The following is an 18,948-nucleotide window of genomic DNA, read 5'->3' as shown; positions in this document are numbered from 1 at the left end:
AGTCCTCTACTATTATTGCATTGGTGTCTATCTTTTCCCTTAGATAATAATTATATTTGCTTTAATATATCTTGGTTCTCTGGTGTTTGATGCATACATATTTACTATTGCTAATCCTCTTGCTGAATTGGGGTTTTTTCCATTATATAATGAACTTCCTTGTCTCTTTACGGCTTAAAAACTTTTAAAAAAAAAGAACTGTAAAAAACAGTTCTTTTTACAGTGTGACAAACTGTTCACAGTTTTTGACTTAAAGTTTATCTGATATAAGTAAGTTACTTCTGTTCATTTTTGGTTTCTCTTTGCATGGAGTGTTTTTTTTTTTTTTTTTTTAAACCACTTCGTTTTCAGACTATATATGTCTTTATGGATGAATTGAGTTTTGTTTAGGCAGCTTATATTTGGGCTTTGAGTTTTAATGCGTTTATCCAGTCTATATGTCTTAATTGGGGGATGTAATCTGTTTACATTCAAAGTTATTCTTGGTAGGCAAGGACTTAGTCCTGTCATTTTGTTAATTGTTTTCTGATTGTACTGTAGATCTTCTGTTTCTTTCTTGCTCTCTTAATTGTTTATCTTTGTGGTTTGGTGGATTTGTGTAGTGACAAAGTTTGATTTCTTTCTCATTTGTATATCTATCTGTTCTACTAGTGAGTTTTATACTTGCATGTTTTCATGATGATAGTCATTGTCTTTTCATTTTCAGTTGTAGGACTCCCTTAAGAATTTCTTGTTGAGTAGGTTTAGTGGTGATGAATTCTCTCAGTTTTTGCTTGTCTGAGAAAGACTTTGTTTCTTCTTCATTTCTGAAGGATAGTTTTGCTGGGTATAGTATTTTTGAATGGAAGTTATTTTTCTTTCACTACTTTTGAGTATATCATTCTGTTCTCTTCTTGCCTATAAGGTTTCTCTTGAGAAATCTGCTGTTTGTCTCATGGGGATTTTCTTATATGTGACTTGATGCTTTTTTCTTGTTGTTTATAGAATTCTCTGTTTGATTTGATTTTTGATGTTTGAGTATAGTATGCCTTGGAGAGGACCTTTTTGGGTTGCATCAGTTTGGGGTCTTTGAACTTTTTGGATTTGGATGTTCATCTCTCTCCTAAGACTTGGGAACTCTATAGTTATTATTTTGTTTACAACGTTTTTGATACCATTTCCCATCTCTTATTCTTCTGGAATTTTTATAATGTGAATATGTGTTCACTTAATGGTGTCACATAAGTCTTATAGGCTTTCTTCATCCCTTTTATTCTTTGTTATTATTTGCCTGACTGGATTATTTTAAAAGACCTGTCTTAATGTTCAAAAATTCTTTTTCCTGCTTGATCTAGACTGTTACTGAAATTCTTGATTGTATTTTTAATTTTGTTCATGGAATTCTTCAGCTCCAAGGATTCTGTTTGGTTCTTTTTTATGATATCTATCTCTCTCAAATTTCTCATTCATATCATGATTTTTTTCTGATTTTGTTGAATTTTGTATCTGTATTCTCTTGTATCTTTCCAAGTTTCCTTAACATTGTTATTTTGAGTTTCTTTTTAGGCATTTTTTAGATTTCTTTCTCGTTAGGGTCTATTACTGGAGTATTATTGGGTTCCATTTGAGGTGTCATGTTTTCTTTTTCATGTTTCTTTTTTTTTTTTGAGACAAAGTCTCGCACTGTCACCCAGGTTGGAGTGCAGTGGCACAATTTTGGCTCACTGCAACTTCTGCCTCCCGGGTTCAAGTGATTTTCCTGTCTCAGCCTCCCCAGCAGCTGGGATTACAGGCGCCCACCACCAAGCCCAGGTAATTTTTTGTATTTTTAGTAGAGACAGGGTTTCACTATGTTGGCCAGGCTGGTCTCAAACTCCTGACCTCGTGATCTGCCTGCCTTGGCCTCCCAAAGTGCTGGAATTACAGGTGTGAACCACCACGCCCAACTTTTTTCATGTTTCTTGTGTCCCTATGTTATGGGTGCATCTGGTAGAATAGCTTTTGTAAGGAAGGACTTTTTTCTGTATATTTGTCCTGCAGTATTGTTTGGGTAGTTGCTTTGGCTTTGTTTCTAGATTAGTGCAGTAATGTAGTCTCCATGTGATATCTTTGGCTGTAATTCGTGTCAGCAGTGTCTGCAAGTACCTCAGTGGTCTCTGCTGTGAGTTTTTGTAGAATGAGTCTCATGTCTTTGGTGTTGATATCTAGGTGGAACAGTTCTCAGGCCTTGGGTGTTAGGTGCTCATTGGGTATGGTGGCTTTGCCAGTTGTGGGGTGGAATTGCCAGTGGTGGCTGTTGCCATATGGGCCCATCATTGGTCCCTACAGGTATGTGGGGTGCATTTCTGCTTCACCAGTTGTGGGAATGGGATTGCTGGCAGTGGCTGGCAGCTAGTTCTTAAACCCTAGGGACTGCATGCACCAGCGCCCTTGGTCTTGGAGGTAGCCTCCCTGCTGTGCTAGATTGCTTGTTCCTTTAGGTCTACTATATCAGCTCAGGTTCTGGAGTTTTGGCTTTACTGCTCTGTGTAGCTGAGGTTGTGGTGTTGGACCCTTTTATTTGGTTGTGGTGTGATTACAGTGGGACCCTTCAGATGTGGAAATACCAGGTCTGTTGAACCCCATGGCAGCATGTATTTCAGCATTGGCTCGGTTCTCAAAATGGTGCCATGCTGTAGCAGCCTGGGTCACAGGGAGTGGGGGGACCCAGTGTGCGTTCCTTCTTTGGAGCAATGTAACCATGTGGACTCCAAGCAGCTCCCTGTACCGGATTCAGGGCCTGTTAGGACTCTAGGGCTCTTCTGTAGCTAGGTTTACACATGTCCACAGTGGTATTAGGGATTACTAAGGAACTCTTACCTACCATTTCTCACACAATGGGGAGTCTCTCTTGGTTCTGAGCCAATCCCGGCTGGGTGCTTTGCTTTCTTCTCTATGCTGCCACCTCAAGTCTCCATGATTAAGTGGATTTTTTTTTCTCTTTCATGTGAATTCTGTTGTTCTCCCTTAGAAACTCTACCTGAAGTGCAGTTATTTACTTGTTATTTTGGGCCTTTGTGGAAGAGTGTTTGGTCCTCTAGTCAGTCATCTTAATGATGTCTTCCTCATGTTTTTTTGATAGTAGCCATCCTGATAGGTGGAGGTAGTAAGTATCTCATTGTAGTTTTGATTTGCATCTTTCTAATGATTAGTGATGTCGAGCATCTTTTAATATGCCTGTTAGCCACTTGTGTATCTTTTTTGAAAAACAGCTAGTCAAGTTTTTTGCCCATTTAAAAATTTTATTTTTTATTCTTGTTTAGTTTTTCTCTGTGTATTCTGGATATTAATGCCTTATCAGATATATGATTTGCAAATATTTTCTCCTATTCTGTAGGGTTTTACTCTGTTGATAAGTATCTTTTGTTGCAGAAAAATTTATTTTCATGGAGTTCATTTTGTCTGTTTTTTTTTGTCGTTGTTATTGCCTATGCCTTTCGTGTCATATCCAAGAAATCATTATCAAATCAAATTCCATGAAGCCTTTCCCCCATCTTTTCTTCTAAGAGTTTTATAGTTTTAGGTTGTACATTTAGACCTTTGATCTATTTTAAATTAATTTTCCTATATAAAGAGAGGTCCAAGTTCATTCTTTTATATGTATATATCCAGTTTTCCCAGCACTGTTTGTTGACAACATTGCCCTTTCTTCATTGAATGACCTTGGTACTCTTGTCAAAAATCATTTGACCCTATATGGGAGGGTTTATTTCCTCATTCTGTATTCTATTCCAGTTGCTTATATGTTGGTCTTTATGTCAGTGTCACACTATTTTGATTATTATAACTTTGCAATAAATTTTGAAATAAGGAAGTATGAGTTCTCTAGTTTTGTTCTTCAGGATTATTTCATCTACTTGGGTTCCCTTGAGATTCCGTATGAATTTTAGGATGGATTTTTCTATTTCTGTACAAAATATTGGGATTTTGATAGGAATTGCATTGATTCTGTAGATTATTTTTGGTAGTACTGACATCTCAACAATATTAAATCTTTCAATTTATGAACATGGGATGTGTTTCCATTTATTTATATCTTGTTTAATTTCTGTTAGCAGTGTCTTTTAGATTTCTGTTTATAAGTATTTCAGCTCCTTGGTTCAGTTAATTTTTATGTATTCTTTTTGATGCTATTGTAAATGGAATTATTTTCTTCATTTTCCTTTTCATATTATTCATTGTTAGTGTATAGAAATGCAGCTAACTTTTGTTTGTTGGCTTTGTATTCAGCTACTTTGCTGAATTCATTGTCTTTCTCTTGCCTAGTAGCTCTGGCTAGAACTTCCAGTTTCATGTCAAATGGAAGTGGCAAAAGTGGGAGTACTTGTTTTATTCCTGATCTTAAAGGAAAACATTTCAGTCTCTCACCATTGCTTATGATACTCACTGTGGCTTTTTCATATATGGCTTTATTATGTTGAGGTAGTGTCCTTCTATTCCGAGTTTGTTAATCATGAAAGGGTGTTGAATTTTGTCAAATGCTTTTTCTGCATCAGTTGAGATGATCATGCATTTTTTTCTTCATTCTTTTAATATGGTGTATTATTAGGTTGGTGCAAAAGTAATTGTGGTTTTGGACCATGAATTTTAAGTCGTGGCTCAAACACATCTTTATTAATCAAAATAGGAACCATTGCTGTCAACACATTTTTGCCAATGAGAAATAAGTTTATTCTTGTAGTATAAAAATCCATGCTTCGGGATTCGACAAACTTCTTTTTTTTTTTTCTTTTTTTTTTTTTGAGACAGAGTCTTGCTCTTGTCGTCCAGGCTGGAGTGCAGTGGTGCAATCTTGGCTCACTGCAACTTCCACCTCCTGGGTTCAAGCGATTCTCCTGCCTCAGCCTCCCGAGTAGCTGGGATTATAGGCACCCGCCACCACGCCTAGCTAATTTTTGTATTTTTAGTAGAAATGGTGTTTCACCATGTTGGCCAGGCTGGTCTTGAACTCCTGATCTCAGGTGATCCACCCACCTCGGCCTCCCAAAGTGCTGGAATTACAAGTGTGAGCCACCACACTTGGCGGGATTAGACAAACACTTAGAAAGCATTTTCTGCATCCTGCTCGTTGTGGAAGCATTTTCCCTGCAAAAAGTTGTTGAGATGCTTAAAGAAGTCATAGTCAGTTGGCAAGAGGTCAGGTGACTATGGCAGATGAAGCAAAACTTCGTAGTGCAGTTTGTTCGACTTTTGAAGCATTGGTTGTGTGGCATACAGTTGGACCTTGTCATAGAGAAGAATTGGACCCTTTCTGTTGATCAATGCCGGCTGCAGGCATTGCAGTTTTCAATGCATCTCATCGATTTGCTGAGCATACTTCTCAAATGTAATGGTTTCCCTGGGATTCAGAAAGCTGTAGTGGATCAGACCGGCAGCAGACCACCAAACAGTGACCATGAGCTTTTTTGGCACAAGTTTGGCTTCAGGAAGTGCTCTGGAGCTTCTCCATCCAGCCACTGAGGTGGTCATTGCCGGTAGTCGTATGCAATCCACTTTTTCTCGCATGTCACAATCTGCTTGAGAAATAGTTTGTTGTTGTTGCATAGAATAAGAGAAGACGACTCTTCAAAATGACGATATTTTAAATTTTCACTCAGTTCATGAGACACCCACTTATCTAGCTTTTTCACCTTTCCAAATTGCTTCAAATGCCAAATGACCATAAAATGGTTGACATTGAGTTCTTTGGCAGCTTCTTGTGTAGTTGTAGAGGATCAGCTCCAATGATTGCTCTCAGTTGGTCATTGTCAACTTCTGATGGCTGGCCACTATGCTCCTCCTTTTGAAAGGTAGACCTTTTTCTTTTTAATTTTTTTTTCTGTTTCAATGCTTATTTCCCCTTTGTTATTTTTTGTTCTATACGTGTGCTTTCTTCCTTTCTTTCTCCGTCAAGTCAGCCACTGCTTTGTGTATATATATATATTTTTATTGTGGTAAAATATACATAAAATTTACCATTTTAACTATTTTAAAACATGCAGTTCAGTACATTCATTTAAATTAGGATTTTGGTTTATTAATTAGATCAACTGGTTTCCCATTTTCTAACTCATTAATTTCTGCTTTTATCTTCTGGTTCTTTGCCCTTAAAAAGTTTTTATAGTTTTATTGTTGTCATTTAATGTACCTAAAGTAAAATTCACCCATTTTGTATACAGTTGTACAATCCTCACCACAATAAAAATATGGAATAATTTCATCACCCCAAAAGTTTCTTCATGTCTCTTTATAGTTGACCTCCTTTCCTGAGTCCCAACATTAGGCAACCCAGACTTATCCATGCTCTGAGTGTATCAGTAGCCCATGTCTTTTTATTGCTGATTAGTATTCATTGTATAAATGTAATATGATTTATTTATTCTTTTGTTGGACAAATGTTGGGTTGTTTTTAGTTGGGGGCTATTGTGAATAATGCTGCTGTGAACATTCATTTACAAGTCTTTGTGTGGAAATATGTTTTTATTTCTCCTAGTTAAATACCTAGAAATGGGATTACTAAGTCATATGTTAAGTATATATTTAATTTTATAACCTACAGAAATACTGTTTTCCAATGTAGAAACACTTGACAAAGTTTTTTCATTCCAACTAGCAATATATGAGGATTTTGTTTGTTTTACATCCTTACTGACACTTGTTATTTTCAGTCTTAATAATAATTCTAATTGGATATGTTGTAACATGTCACCTGTGGTCTTAATTTTATTGTCTCTGTGACTAGTGGTGGTTAGCATCTTTTTGTGTGCTTATAAGCTACTTTTGTGAAGTTTCTGTTCAAATATTTTGCCCACTTTTTACATTCAGAAGTTATCTTATTGATTTATAATAGTTATTTATGTGTTACGCATAAAAGCTCTTTCTTAGATACATATTTTACAGATATTTTCTCCTTATCTGTGACTTTCCTTTTCATTTACTTAATTGTGTGTGTGTGTGTGTGTGTGTGTGTGTGTGTGTGTGTGTGTGTATTTGTTAATTTTTTGATACAGGATCTTGCTCTGTTGCCCAGGCTGGAGTGCCATGGTGCCATCTCAGCTCACTGCAACCTCCGCCTCCTGGGCTCAAGCGATCCTCCCACCTCAGCCTCCTGAGTAGCTGGGACTACAAGTGCATGGCACCGTGCCTGGCTAAGTTTTATATTTTGAGCAGAGACAAGGTTTCTCCATGTTTCCCAGACTGGTCTTGAACTCCTGAGTGGTGTTTTGTCCTGTGTTTTCACACCACAACAACACAGAAAACTTCTGTGACCAAATGTATGGATTTCTACCCATCAACAAGCAAGCATTCAGTTCTGCAGTGGACAGCAGTCTGACATCTTCTAATCTAATTTGATTCTACTGCTCTGTACATGGAGATAGCATCAGATCCTGCGGGTTGAAGGCTTGGTCCCACAAGATTGCCACCATTTCAGACACCAGTCTCACTTTCAGGCCTCTGGAACTTCTGATCGACCAGGTTTTTAAGTTGGGGTTTCCATAACCTTCTCTTTCAGCTAAATTTACTAGAGTGGTTCACAAGCTTAAGGAAACACTTTATGTTTCCCAGGTTATTGAAGAGGATTTTTTTTTTTTTTTGAGATGGCATCTTGCTCTGTCACCGAGGCTGGAGTGCAATGGCGTGATCTCAGCTCACTGCGGATACAAATAAACAGCTAGATGAAGAAATAATAGGCCAGGTGCAGTGGCCCACGCCTGTAATCCCAGCACTTTGGGAAGCTGAGGTGGGTGGATCACCTGAGGTCAGGAGTTTGAGACCAGCCTGACCAACATGGTGAAACCCCGTCTCTACTAAAAATACAAAAAAAATTAGTTGGGCGTGGTGGCAGGTGCCTGTAATCCCAGCTGCTCGGGAGGCTGAGGCAGGAGACTTGCTTGAACCTGGGAGGCAGAGGTTGCAGTGAGCCAAGATCGGCCATTGCACTCCAGCCTGGGCAGCAGAGCAAGACCCTGTCTCAAGAAAACAAGAAGAAAGAAGGAAATAATAGGGTGAGGTCTCAAGGGTCCAGAGCTCAGGAGCTTCTGTTCCTGTGAAGTTGGGGTGTGCCATTCTCTTAGCACCTGGGTGAGTTCTTATTTACTTTCATGTAATCCTCCATGAGTTCAGCTGTCTGGAGGCTTGTGGTACCCTGTCCTCTTGTGTCTTTTTTGGAGACTTCATTGGATAGACATGATTGAAGAATGGACAATCGTATGGAAATCTTATTGGACAAAAAGGGCATGATCTAATACTAATAGACTGTGCAGAGAATCGTAACAAGTCCTGTGCGTTTAGATTCTTCTTGGCCCCTCTGTGTAGCATTATTTCCTCCTGGGTAAGGAAGGGGCAGGACCCCTTCAGAAATGCGGGTCTTATGACCTACTGTCAGATAAGGTAATTCAGAGGATTTTTTTATGACCAGTTCCAAGACAGATAGGGGAAGATTGGAGTATATTTTTAGTGTGTGTGGCCTGCCTTGGAGAGAAAAAGGCGCAGGTAAAAGGAGGACAGAAGGTCAGAGAGAGATTCTGTTTTCTGAGGTCTGTTTCTGAGGCCCAGAGCACCCCAGTGTTATAACCAAAGACTGTCTTGCACCTTTATCACTCTGAAGCTGTTCTGAAGCTGCCTCCAGAGCCATGAACAAAGGGCCAAATATGGTAACAAAGATACATGTATTGTTTTAGTCGCTTAGGAAATGTGGACAAGGGCTATGGAAGTTACAAGCCAGGAACCATGAATGTAAAACCATATATATATGTAAACCAATATATATACATCATAATACCACACCACTTTATCATTTTTTTCTTGTTTGTATTTTTTGTGTTCTCTTCAAGAAGTCTTTGCCTAATTCTGTGTTAAAGAGATACTTGTTTTCTTCTAAAAGATTAATATTTGGTTTTTACCTTTAGGTTTTAAGGTCTAATTCATGTTAACTTTTATGTGGTGTAAGGTAATGGTACACATATGCTTTTTATTTTCATGTGGGTATCCAGTTGTTCCAGCACCATTTTTTGAAGACTATCTTCTCCCCCATTGAATTACAGGTGTGAGTCTATTTCTGGACTCTGTTCTATTTTACTGATCTTTGTCTTTACAGCAGTATCATACCATTTTGATTACTGTAGCTTTATAGTAAGTTTGATTCAGGTAGTGCACGTCCTCTACCTGGTTCTTTTTTATCTAAATTCTTTTGGCTTTTCTAGGTCCTTTGCCTTTCAAATATTAATTTTTTAATCAGTTTTTTACCTTTTTTAAAAAAAAATCTTGTTAAAATTTTAATTGGGATTGCATTGGATTTTTAGGTCAATTTGAGGAGAATTGTTACCTTAACAATATTGAGTCTTCCAATCCATGAATATCATACATCTCTCCATTTATTTAGGTTTCGTTTCTTTCATCAGTGTGTTGCAGTTTTCATTGTATATATCATGTTCATCTTTTATTCAATTTTATTTCTAAATATGTTATAAATTGAGTTCATTTGACTTCTTAATTGTTCGTTGCATATGGAAATATAGTTTACTTTTATGTATTGATCTTGAATCCTGTGACTTTGCTAAAGTCATATATTTTCTAATAGCTGCTTTGTTGATTTCTTAGAGTTTTCTAAGGTCATGTTGTATACCTTGGGCTTTCTTTTAGTTTACTTTGTTCATTTGGTTGTTTTTGATTTGAGAATTTAATTTTACTACAGTTTATTCTTTCATTCTTATTGGTAAGAGTATTTAGTGCTAATAATTTTCTTCTCATCACTGTTTTAAGTGTATCCCATAAATTATATAGTGTTTTAATTATTATTTTTAAAGAAATTCACTAATTTTAATTTGCATTTTTCATTCTGCCAAAGAGTTGTTTAACAGAAGATGTAGTAGTTTGCTAAGTCTGCCATAATAAAATACCACAGACTGGGTGATCAAACAACAGGAATTAATTTTCTTACAGTTTTGGAGACTAGAAGTCATAGATTAAGGTATTGCCCGGCTTGGTTTCTCCTAAGACCTCTCTTCTTGACTTGCAGGTAGCCACCTTCTTCCCTCTTTGTCCTCACATGGCTTTTTCTCTGTGCATCCCCTCTTGTCTATCCTTTTTATAAGGACACTAGTCATATTGGATTAGGGCCCACCCATATGACTTTAACCTTAATTGTCTCTTTAAAGGCCCTATCTCCAAATGTAGTCATATCTTGAAGGAACATGTTTCAGTCTATAACAGAAGTTTTTTTAATTTCCAGGTAGGAGAACCTTTTTAAAAAGTTAATTTCTAGTTTTATTGCATTGTGATCAGAATATTGTTTGTACTCTTTCTACTTTGTGGAACACTCTGATGTTTCTTTGTAACCTAATCTATCAAAGGCAGGACTAGGGTAAAGCAAGTGAAGCACCCAGGGTGCAAAATTTAAGGCGACAGTCTCATGTGCCAACTCTGCACTTGCAGGAGTCTTAGAATGGGTGTCTTCTTAAGTTCGCATTCTGGACATGTCACATGCCCAGCGACTATAGGACTATAGTCACTTAGTCCCATAGTATATGTCAGTTAGTGTTACATAAACACATGGAGTCTTATAAGAGTATGAAGTTCTATATATATATACATACACACACAGACATACATACACACATATATACACACATAGGATCTACCTTGTTAACTGCGATGTTTAGGTCTTCTGTATACTTGCTTATTTTTTGTCCACTCGATTTGTCTTGTACAAAGAATGATATATTAAAGTCTCCTATTATTACTGTGTTTCTGTATGTGACTCTTTGTATATCTTGTAGTTTTTGTTTCATAAAGGTGAGTTTCATGGTATTTGATACAGAATATATAAATATTCATAGCAGTTCTGTTTTAAGTGTGAATTGTAGCTTTTAGCATTAAAAAGTGCTTTTTTTGTCTTTTTTTTTGCTTGACTTGTCTGATATCATCACCACTTCTGTTTTCATATAGTTTCTATTTGCCTGATATACTTTTATCCTCTTATTTTTAAATTTTCTGAATCGTTTTGCTTTTTAAATGTGTGTTTTATATGTAGCGTTTAGTTGGGCTTGTTTTGTGGGCCAAATTTTAATAAATTAAACATTTTATTTTAATGGGCGAATTAAGTACATTCACGTGCAGTGAGCCCTTGCCTGCAAAGATTTGCAGGTGGGAATGGGAGAGCTCACTTGCTGGGATTTGGTATTTTTTCCTTCATTTTACTTACAGTTACTTTGAGGTTTTAGGCATTTTTTGTCTGCCAGTTATGCTAAGGGTATGGTTTTGTGTGGCTTTATTTGTTCTCTTTGCTTTTCTGTATTGTTTTTGCAGAATAATATGGATAACACAGAGCTAGACCTCTGCTGTTATCTTCAACACTTGGAAATTCTTTATGTCTGCTTTTCAAATTCTAATATCTTAGTGACGTCTCTAATTATATAAAGTTTGAGTAGCTTTTAAAAATCATGTTCATTAAGTGGTAGGCTATGTTTTGAGACAGGGTTCTTGATCTGCATTACTTAGGAAAGAATTACTTCAGGCAGAGGTATACGTATTATTTACTTAGGTTTTATAACTTTATTTAAATTGTTAGTGGCTGTGATTCTGAAAGCATGAATCTGTAATAGATTTTAAGAACCAATCTTGTCTGTCCTTTTGCTTTTAGGTGGGTACATTTTTTAGGACATATTCAGGACAGGTCGTTTTTAAATCTCTCTTTGACAGTCTCCAGAAAGTGGGGGGAGACCCTCCCCAGGCATCCTACTCTAATGTTTTATTCTATTATAATCCCACAATTTGGCCAGTTATAATCTTTTCTGTTAGAATTTAAGCCTGTTTCTCCTGCTTTGGGTTTCTGTTGCCATAGTGATAAAATGTTCAGCATTCTGTCATTACTTGAACACAATAATGAACTTGACCCTTAGGTTTTGTTTTGTTTTGTTTTTTAGTTTTTTGCTATATAAAACAGCTTTCATTCCTTTAGCTTTTCTTAAATATGAATAATTTTCTATTCTGTTAGTCACATTGATAATTTTTCTTTGATTCCTCTGTAGTTTCACTTATAATGTGTAAATGACCTCAACTTATTTTAAAATAAAGACATAGTAACCAACATAAAATCTAGCAGGATTAATTTACACGATTTGCATGGCTTTTTTTTTTTTTAATGTTCAACAATTGTGGTATTTTTTCCTTGACAGTTATGATTTACTGATTTATAAGTCCAGCTACATCAACCAGGTCTATTTTGATCATTCATTAAAATGGTCATAATTGCAGCACCTCCTATTTAGATAACCCGTGACAGATTGGAGACTTATCTGTGGAGCAAAAGGTCTTATTAAGGAAATGGAAATTATAAATCATGCAAAGCAGAAATATCCATTTATTTACAAATAATATATATCTGTGATAAGTAGATATTAATCTATTACATATTAATCACTGCTTTGACAGATCCTTTATTAATTATATACCAGTCTTTTCTTTTGATGAAAGTGTTTTTTTAAGCACTAGCTTATCATAGTGCCAAGAATAATAAAAATTATTTTTATAAAAGTACTGTATTTCAAAAGGCTGCTCCGCTGCACATTTATTCAATTTGCAAATTAAAACCATGTAAAAATTAAAGGAGTTTAAATATAATAGAATATGTAGTCAACTTTTGGTTATGACAGGAACCCAACTCCAACTAATGCAAGCAAACAAAAGGGACTTTCTTGGTTTACACAATTGTGGGAAAGATAAGGGTTATGCTGGTTTCACGGACACCTGGATCTAAGAACTCAAATGCAATTAGATAATAGTGACTGTTCCCCTCCTTTTCTTTTATTCCTCCTCTCTTATTTTCTCTCTCCTCTCTTATTATCTCTGTCATTTGTCTGCTGTCCTATCTCTGTGATGCTGGGAACATATGTTGAAGCCAAGAGGACAAAGTTCTTGTTAGCAAACTCAAGTTTAAAAAGTCTAGAGTTGAGGCCGGGCATGGTGGCTCACGCCTGTGATCCCAGCACTTTGGGAGGCTGAGGTGGGTGGAACACCTGAGGTCAGGCATTTGAGACCAGCCTGGCCAACTTGGTTAAACCCCATCTCTACTGAAAATACAAAAATTAGTGGGATGTGGTGGCAGCCACCTGTAGTCCCAGCTACTCAGGAGGCTGAGGCAGGATAATTGCGTGGACCCGGGAGGCGGAGGTTACAGTGAGCCAAGATTGTGCCACTGCACTCCCGCCTGGGTGACAGAGTGAGACTCTGTCTTAAAAAAAAAAAAAAAAGAAAGAAAATCTAGAGACAAGTTTGGGTCTAGTTCACATGCTCATCCCTGGACCTACCACTGCGACCGTGGTATCAGGCACTCTGGCTCAGCCAAGGTTATATGCCCATGTCTCTGTGTGGAGTGGGTGAAGGAGGAAGTAAATGATATACAGTTTGATATCAAAAGTAAGGGGAGGTCTTTGGGGAAATAGCAATAACCAAGGGAAAGGGAACCTGAACATTTATGATATCCTGTAGTCAATACCTCCTTAATTTATTTTTTGCGTGGCTTAAAGCCAGGGCTCTTATTTCCCATTTGGGGCTTTCTGTTTTTTTCTTGAGCTTTTAATGAACGTTTAAATTTCATCAGTTTGGATTTCTTTGCTGCCAGTGTTGGATATTTGCTTTTTTAAAAACAAACCAAAAAACTATCATTTACTATATCCACCTTTCTACTTAGACTGCATCTTGAGAAGAATTATATTGGCCCATTGGACACGTTTTCTCCCAAGAATTTAAACTGTGAAGTAAGGGATGAAAGGATATGTGTCAGTGTTTGAAGGACCAGGCAGGGCTGTGGCATGTCTTTGCCTGTGATTCCTGTCAATTATTGTATCCTGGTTTTGGTTTTCTAGTTCTCTTTTGAGTGGGTTCTTATATTCTTTCAGGCAAGTTTATTTTTGCTAATAATGGCCAGTATCAATTTCCAGTGCTCACAAGCAAGAACGATGCTTTCAGAAGGTTGGTATAAGAAGGCCACTGCCATTCTCATGAGACTTGTAGGACTCTTTGACAGTAGAGAAATCACAAATACAACTTCTGTTGTTTGCCCTGTATGTTGCTTCCCCTTGATAGCAGAGACTCACATTAAATGAAGCCAAGAAGTTACATTAGAGCCTTTGCTGCCCAATATGATATTACTAGTCACAGATGACTGTTGAAACCTAAATTTAAATTTAGAATTTTAAAAAATTAAAATTCAGTTTCCTCAGTCACACGAAGTACATTTCAAGTGTGCACTAGCAACATGTTGCTAGTGACTATCATATTGGAAGGCACAGATTATAGAATATTTCCACCATCAAAGAAAGTTCTATCAGACAACACTGTTGGAGTATAAACTCAAGGTAGGCATTCTGTCCTTGGTATTTTCTGATGTATCCACAGCACTTAGAATGGGCTCAGCATGTATAGGTACTCAATAAATATTTGCTGAATGTCAAAATAGCATATATTGGGAGGCCAAGGCGGGCAGATCACCTGAGGTCGGGAGTTCAAGACCAGCCTGACCAACATGCAGAAACTCCATCTCTATAAAAATACAAAAAATTAGCCAGGCGTGGTGGTGGATGCCTGTAATCCCAGCTACTTGAGAGGCTGAGGCAGGAGAATCACTTGAACCCAGGAGGCGGAGGTTGCGAGATCACACCATTGAACTCCAGCCTGGGCAACAAGAGTGAAACTCCATCTCCAAAAAAAAAAAAAAAAAAAGAAAAGAAAAGAAAAGAAAAAAAAAGAAAAGAAATAGTATATATCAGTGTATCAGCTGCCTGCCACAGAAGACCTAGACCATGATCCTTACAGTTGACTTCCCTATACTTTGAAGGGAACTTGAAATAGTTCCATCTTAATGTTATTCCAAAGTTTCCATTTAAACTTATTCATAGCTACATTGTCTGTTGTAACTTGGCCCTCCAGTTCACCTACTATTTCTGCCTTCATAATTACTTTAAAAGTATAAAGTACTTGATCTCATAGTTACTTTTCCCCCAACTTACTCATCCTTCACCCTCTGATTTCTCCCTATCACCTACTCATTAAAACTTTTAACAGTTTCCACTGTAGCCTCTGGAATCCCTTTTCTGATACCAATAACTTTTTTTTTGCAATCTCAACATTTTTTTAATGCCTCTCCCCCTACTGAAAACTGCTTTCTTCTTCTCATGGCATATAACCTGGAACGCTTTTTAAGTAGAAATTACTCTTCCTTCCTCTCTCCTGCAGCAAGAGACCAAGAAGAGAAATCAGCATTTGTAAGCCCCGTTTGTGCTTCCAGTTCATTGTTTGAGTATGGTTAAAGTGATTTTTTTCTTTGATATTTGTGGCATCCAGTTTTATACCTGTCTTTTATCTCTTCCAGTTAATGACCTACAGTGTATTCCTTAACAGTCACTGAGGTCTTTGATATCTGGCTCAACTTTTTTCTGTTTTCTGTTTCTCTTGCCATCATTCTTAGTGACTATGTATTCATATTGTTGAACTACCCAACACCTTAGCCTTATAGTTTATTCTATCTGCACTCTGCCATTCTTTTATCTTTATCCTACTTTAGCATCTTGTACACCTAGACGCTTCTTGGACCTTGTCGTCACCTAGAACTGATCACTTCAAAGACATAAATATCTTCTCTTTCTCTTATCCATGCTACTGTCACTAAAGATACTGAAATTAGTAGTCTTTGGACTTCTCTTTTTCTTCCAGCCTATTAACCTGGCTCCCTTGCTTCCTTTTCAGCTTGGAAACTGTTCAATGTTCTTACTTGTACATAAGCTAAGGATATGAATTTTCTCAACTTCTTGCCATCTTATAATTCTGGTACCTTCATTCATTCTCTCCTCCCTTTCTATTTTGAAAATGTCCTTTTCCCCTTTACTTCTTAAGTGAACAGTGCTTTTAATCCCATCTCTCTACTTCCTCTACACTCTTCGTCACCTGTATCTTTAATTTCTCTATCTCGGACTCTTATTTTTCCTTCAAGATCTAGTTCAAATTGCATCTCTTTTATGTAGCCTTAACTTATCCTCTAATGAAAGTTAATTGCAGTTTTTTCTGTTCCTTGTACATCTATTATAAGGTATATATTCTTTTGACTTATTGTGACACACCTTGAGTATTCAAAACCTAATAAAAAGAGATACTGTACTTTACTCCTAAATTTACAGCACTGTCTTTTGAAACTATCTGCCTTTTTGAACTTTAATACCATTAGTCTTATTCCTATCTTATTTATGATTCATTATCCCATAGAATCCTAAATGTAATGATCTTAAATCATGGACTAATTTTCTCCTAAAAAAAAAATTAGTTTTAGATTCTAACCCAGTACTGCTTCAACAAAATGACCTGAAGGAAGGTCTTGTTGTATATCATCTTCTATAGTCTACCACAATGGTGCTCTTACTTAGTTCATATTTCATTTAGTTTTTTTCCCCATCCTTTCATATTTTAATGAATTTTCAGATACTCTTTACCATTGGTTTCTTTGGTTTCAGCTTTTGTATGTAGGGCACTATTGTTTCTCTTCGTGTCTGTGTAACTTACATAGAAAGCATTAGGCCATAACTTTCTTAACTCGGTCATGTTTCTTGTTAATTTACCAATTGTATCCAGATTCTCAACTGGAGCTAGGATATACTTAGGGCCTAAGTTAGTTCTAACTGTGGACCTGAGCTGGGACCCACAGTGTTCTGTCTTCCATTTTCATCTTCATGATTTTGTGGAAAGAAACCTTTATAAGTCAGTAACCTAAAAGCCCCAAGTTAGCCACTCTGCTACCTGAGAGGCTGAAGCAGGAGGATTGCTTAAGCCAAAGAGTTTGAGGCCAGCCTAGGCAATATAGTGAGACCACATCTCTTATTTAAAAAAAAAAAAAAGGCACCCAGTTGATAACATTCATAAACATTTAGTGGAGGAAGTGCACAGAAAGTTTGAATGAGTAATCATGTAGCTAGAATTATGAAATAAGAATGTGACTGGTACTGACGGTGGAGCAAAAGGAAAAGGACTGGCCCTCTTTAGATTCATCGTTTCTGGCATTTGTATGTAAATGTCTCAGGAAGCAATGGGTCGTATCTTCAGGTTTTTTATGTTATATTATCCAATCATCTCACACATGTAAACAGCTAATCCATGATTTGGGTTGGTTCATTCAGTCTGCCAACAAATGTTTATTGAGTCCTTATTGTGTTTAAAGCACAGACCTAGGGTCTTGAGAGTGTTGTCCAGATAAACACATTCTACTTGGGCAGATAAGACATGCTAATAATACCAAGCTATAAATAGGTGCCAAGTGAATTATATTTGAGATAGGCGTTTGAAGAGTTTTGAAAGGAAGGAGGCTGAAGGGCCTATCCTGCCAAACCTAATTAGTGTAATGTCTTCCTCATGAGGTTACTCATTTGTTCACTAGAACTGCTCTGCGTTTTAAGGCTCTGGCTGTAGATGTATTATTCCCTTTGAAGAGTCTGCAAATGTGTAAGTATTCATTCATCTCAGGGATGAAAAGCTCCATAAGATATTTTATAGAATACAGGATGGTGTGTTGTATTAGTTTTCTTTTAAATCTGTAGCCTTGTAGAATGAAAATGAAGTAGCGTGTGTCTGAAAGAATTTTGTAAATTGTAAAATACTATATGGATGTAAGTTGGCCTCTCCTAAACTAAACTACTTTCTGATACCTTAGAAACACATTCTATAATTTTCCATGAAAAACCACTTTTTCAGGCTGTTCTTTATGTATATCAAAATCCTGCCTGTTAGGTTTTTATCCATGTAGCATTCCCCAGTACCCCTGGACAGACTTGATTTCTCATCTTCTCTATGCCCCTAGTTTGTAGATTTTCCTATCACAATAGCAGTAATTTGTTTTACATTTTTGTTATACGTGAACACAACGTAGTTTCTTGAAGTCTCAATCTTTGGTTGTGTTTGTGCTTTTGCACAGTGTCTGGTGTCAAACAGGCATTCAATAAAATGACTGTTTAATTCAGTGAAATAAATGAATCATGGTTTCTTAATAATGTCTTTTGTTGGGTTGTGATTTTTAGGTTAAAACTTCAGCAACAAATTGTGACTATTGAAAATGTAGAGAAGGAAAAAAATGAAAATTCTGACCTAAAACAGGTATGATTTTAGCAAAGATTTTCCTTTTATTTTTTCAAGTGCTTCTTTAAATTTATGTTTTGCAAATTTTAAAAAAATTTTGCAATCAGTATTTTTAGAATCTAACCACAATTGGTAACATATTGTTGGAGGTGATATGTAAAGATAAAATGTTTTAAAATGTTTAAACTTCTATACTTTAATAAGCTTCTTTGGCTAACTGCTATTATTCTTAAGATATATATATATATATTTGTTAAATGCTGTAGCCCATGATAATTTTTAATTACAGTTATAAGGACAGTATTTTAATATTCAGAATTTTAAAAACTCAATAGAAATATCATCCAGGTTTTAAGTTACTTGTGTGATTGACTTGTAACTTTATATCATGAGGTATTTTTTGCCATATCCCTATGAAATCCAAGATTTGTATTTATGGAAGGAAATTTGTGTTTATAATTAAAGTTATTTGGATTCAGGAAGGATTTGTATAAAGTTGGGTAAAACGTGGAATAGTGATCTTTTCTGAATTCTATTTTCTTTTTTTTTGTTGTTGTTTTCCCTATAAATTATGAAGTAGGATTCCATTTTTAGAATTCGTGCTCATATGCTAGTTGGTACTGCTTTTCATGTGCCGTTATGGTTTCTAAGTCTTAACTAGATGGACATAACGTTTGATACTCAGAGAGAAGTTACTTAGTATCATTAGCATTTGGGCTTTCTGTCATGCTATGCATATGGAGAGGTATTAAGTTCTTTGAAGGTTGCTTATTCAAGCAGCTGTAATACAGATTTAATATTTGCCACTCCAGTTAAAAATAAAGAGTGAATAGTTCT

The 18,948-nt window shown here is 36.4% G+C and overlaps 1 protein-coding gene across 17 annotated transcripts in view; it reads left to right on the top strand.

Moving 5' to 3' along the window:
• The window catches only part of CEP83 (centrosomal protein 83), a 154,947-nt gene that overhangs the window by 109,468 nt on the left and 26,531 nt on the right, over positions 1–18,948 (top strand). For all 17 annotated transcript variants that reach the window (XM_063646574.1, XM_063646576.1, XM_063646575.1 and 14 more), the window contains one exon: positions 18,054–18,129. In XM_063646574.1, the coding sequence (XP_063502644.1) occupies positions 18,054–18,129 (76 nt within the window). The remainder of the gene's footprint in view (positions 1–18,053; positions 18,130–18,948) is intronic.

The sequence above is a fragment of the Pongo pygmaeus genome, chromosome 10 (genome assembly GCF_028885625.2).
Source record: "Pongo pygmaeus isolate AG05252 chromosome 10, NHGRI_mPonPyg2-v2.0_pri, whole genome shotgun sequence".
Classification (NCBI taxonomy): Eukaryota; Metazoa; Chordata; class Mammalia; order Primates; family Hominidae; genus Pongo; species Pongo pygmaeus.
Note: the sequence above shows the minus strand (reverse complement) of the source record. Positions and strands in the feature narration are given on the sequence as shown.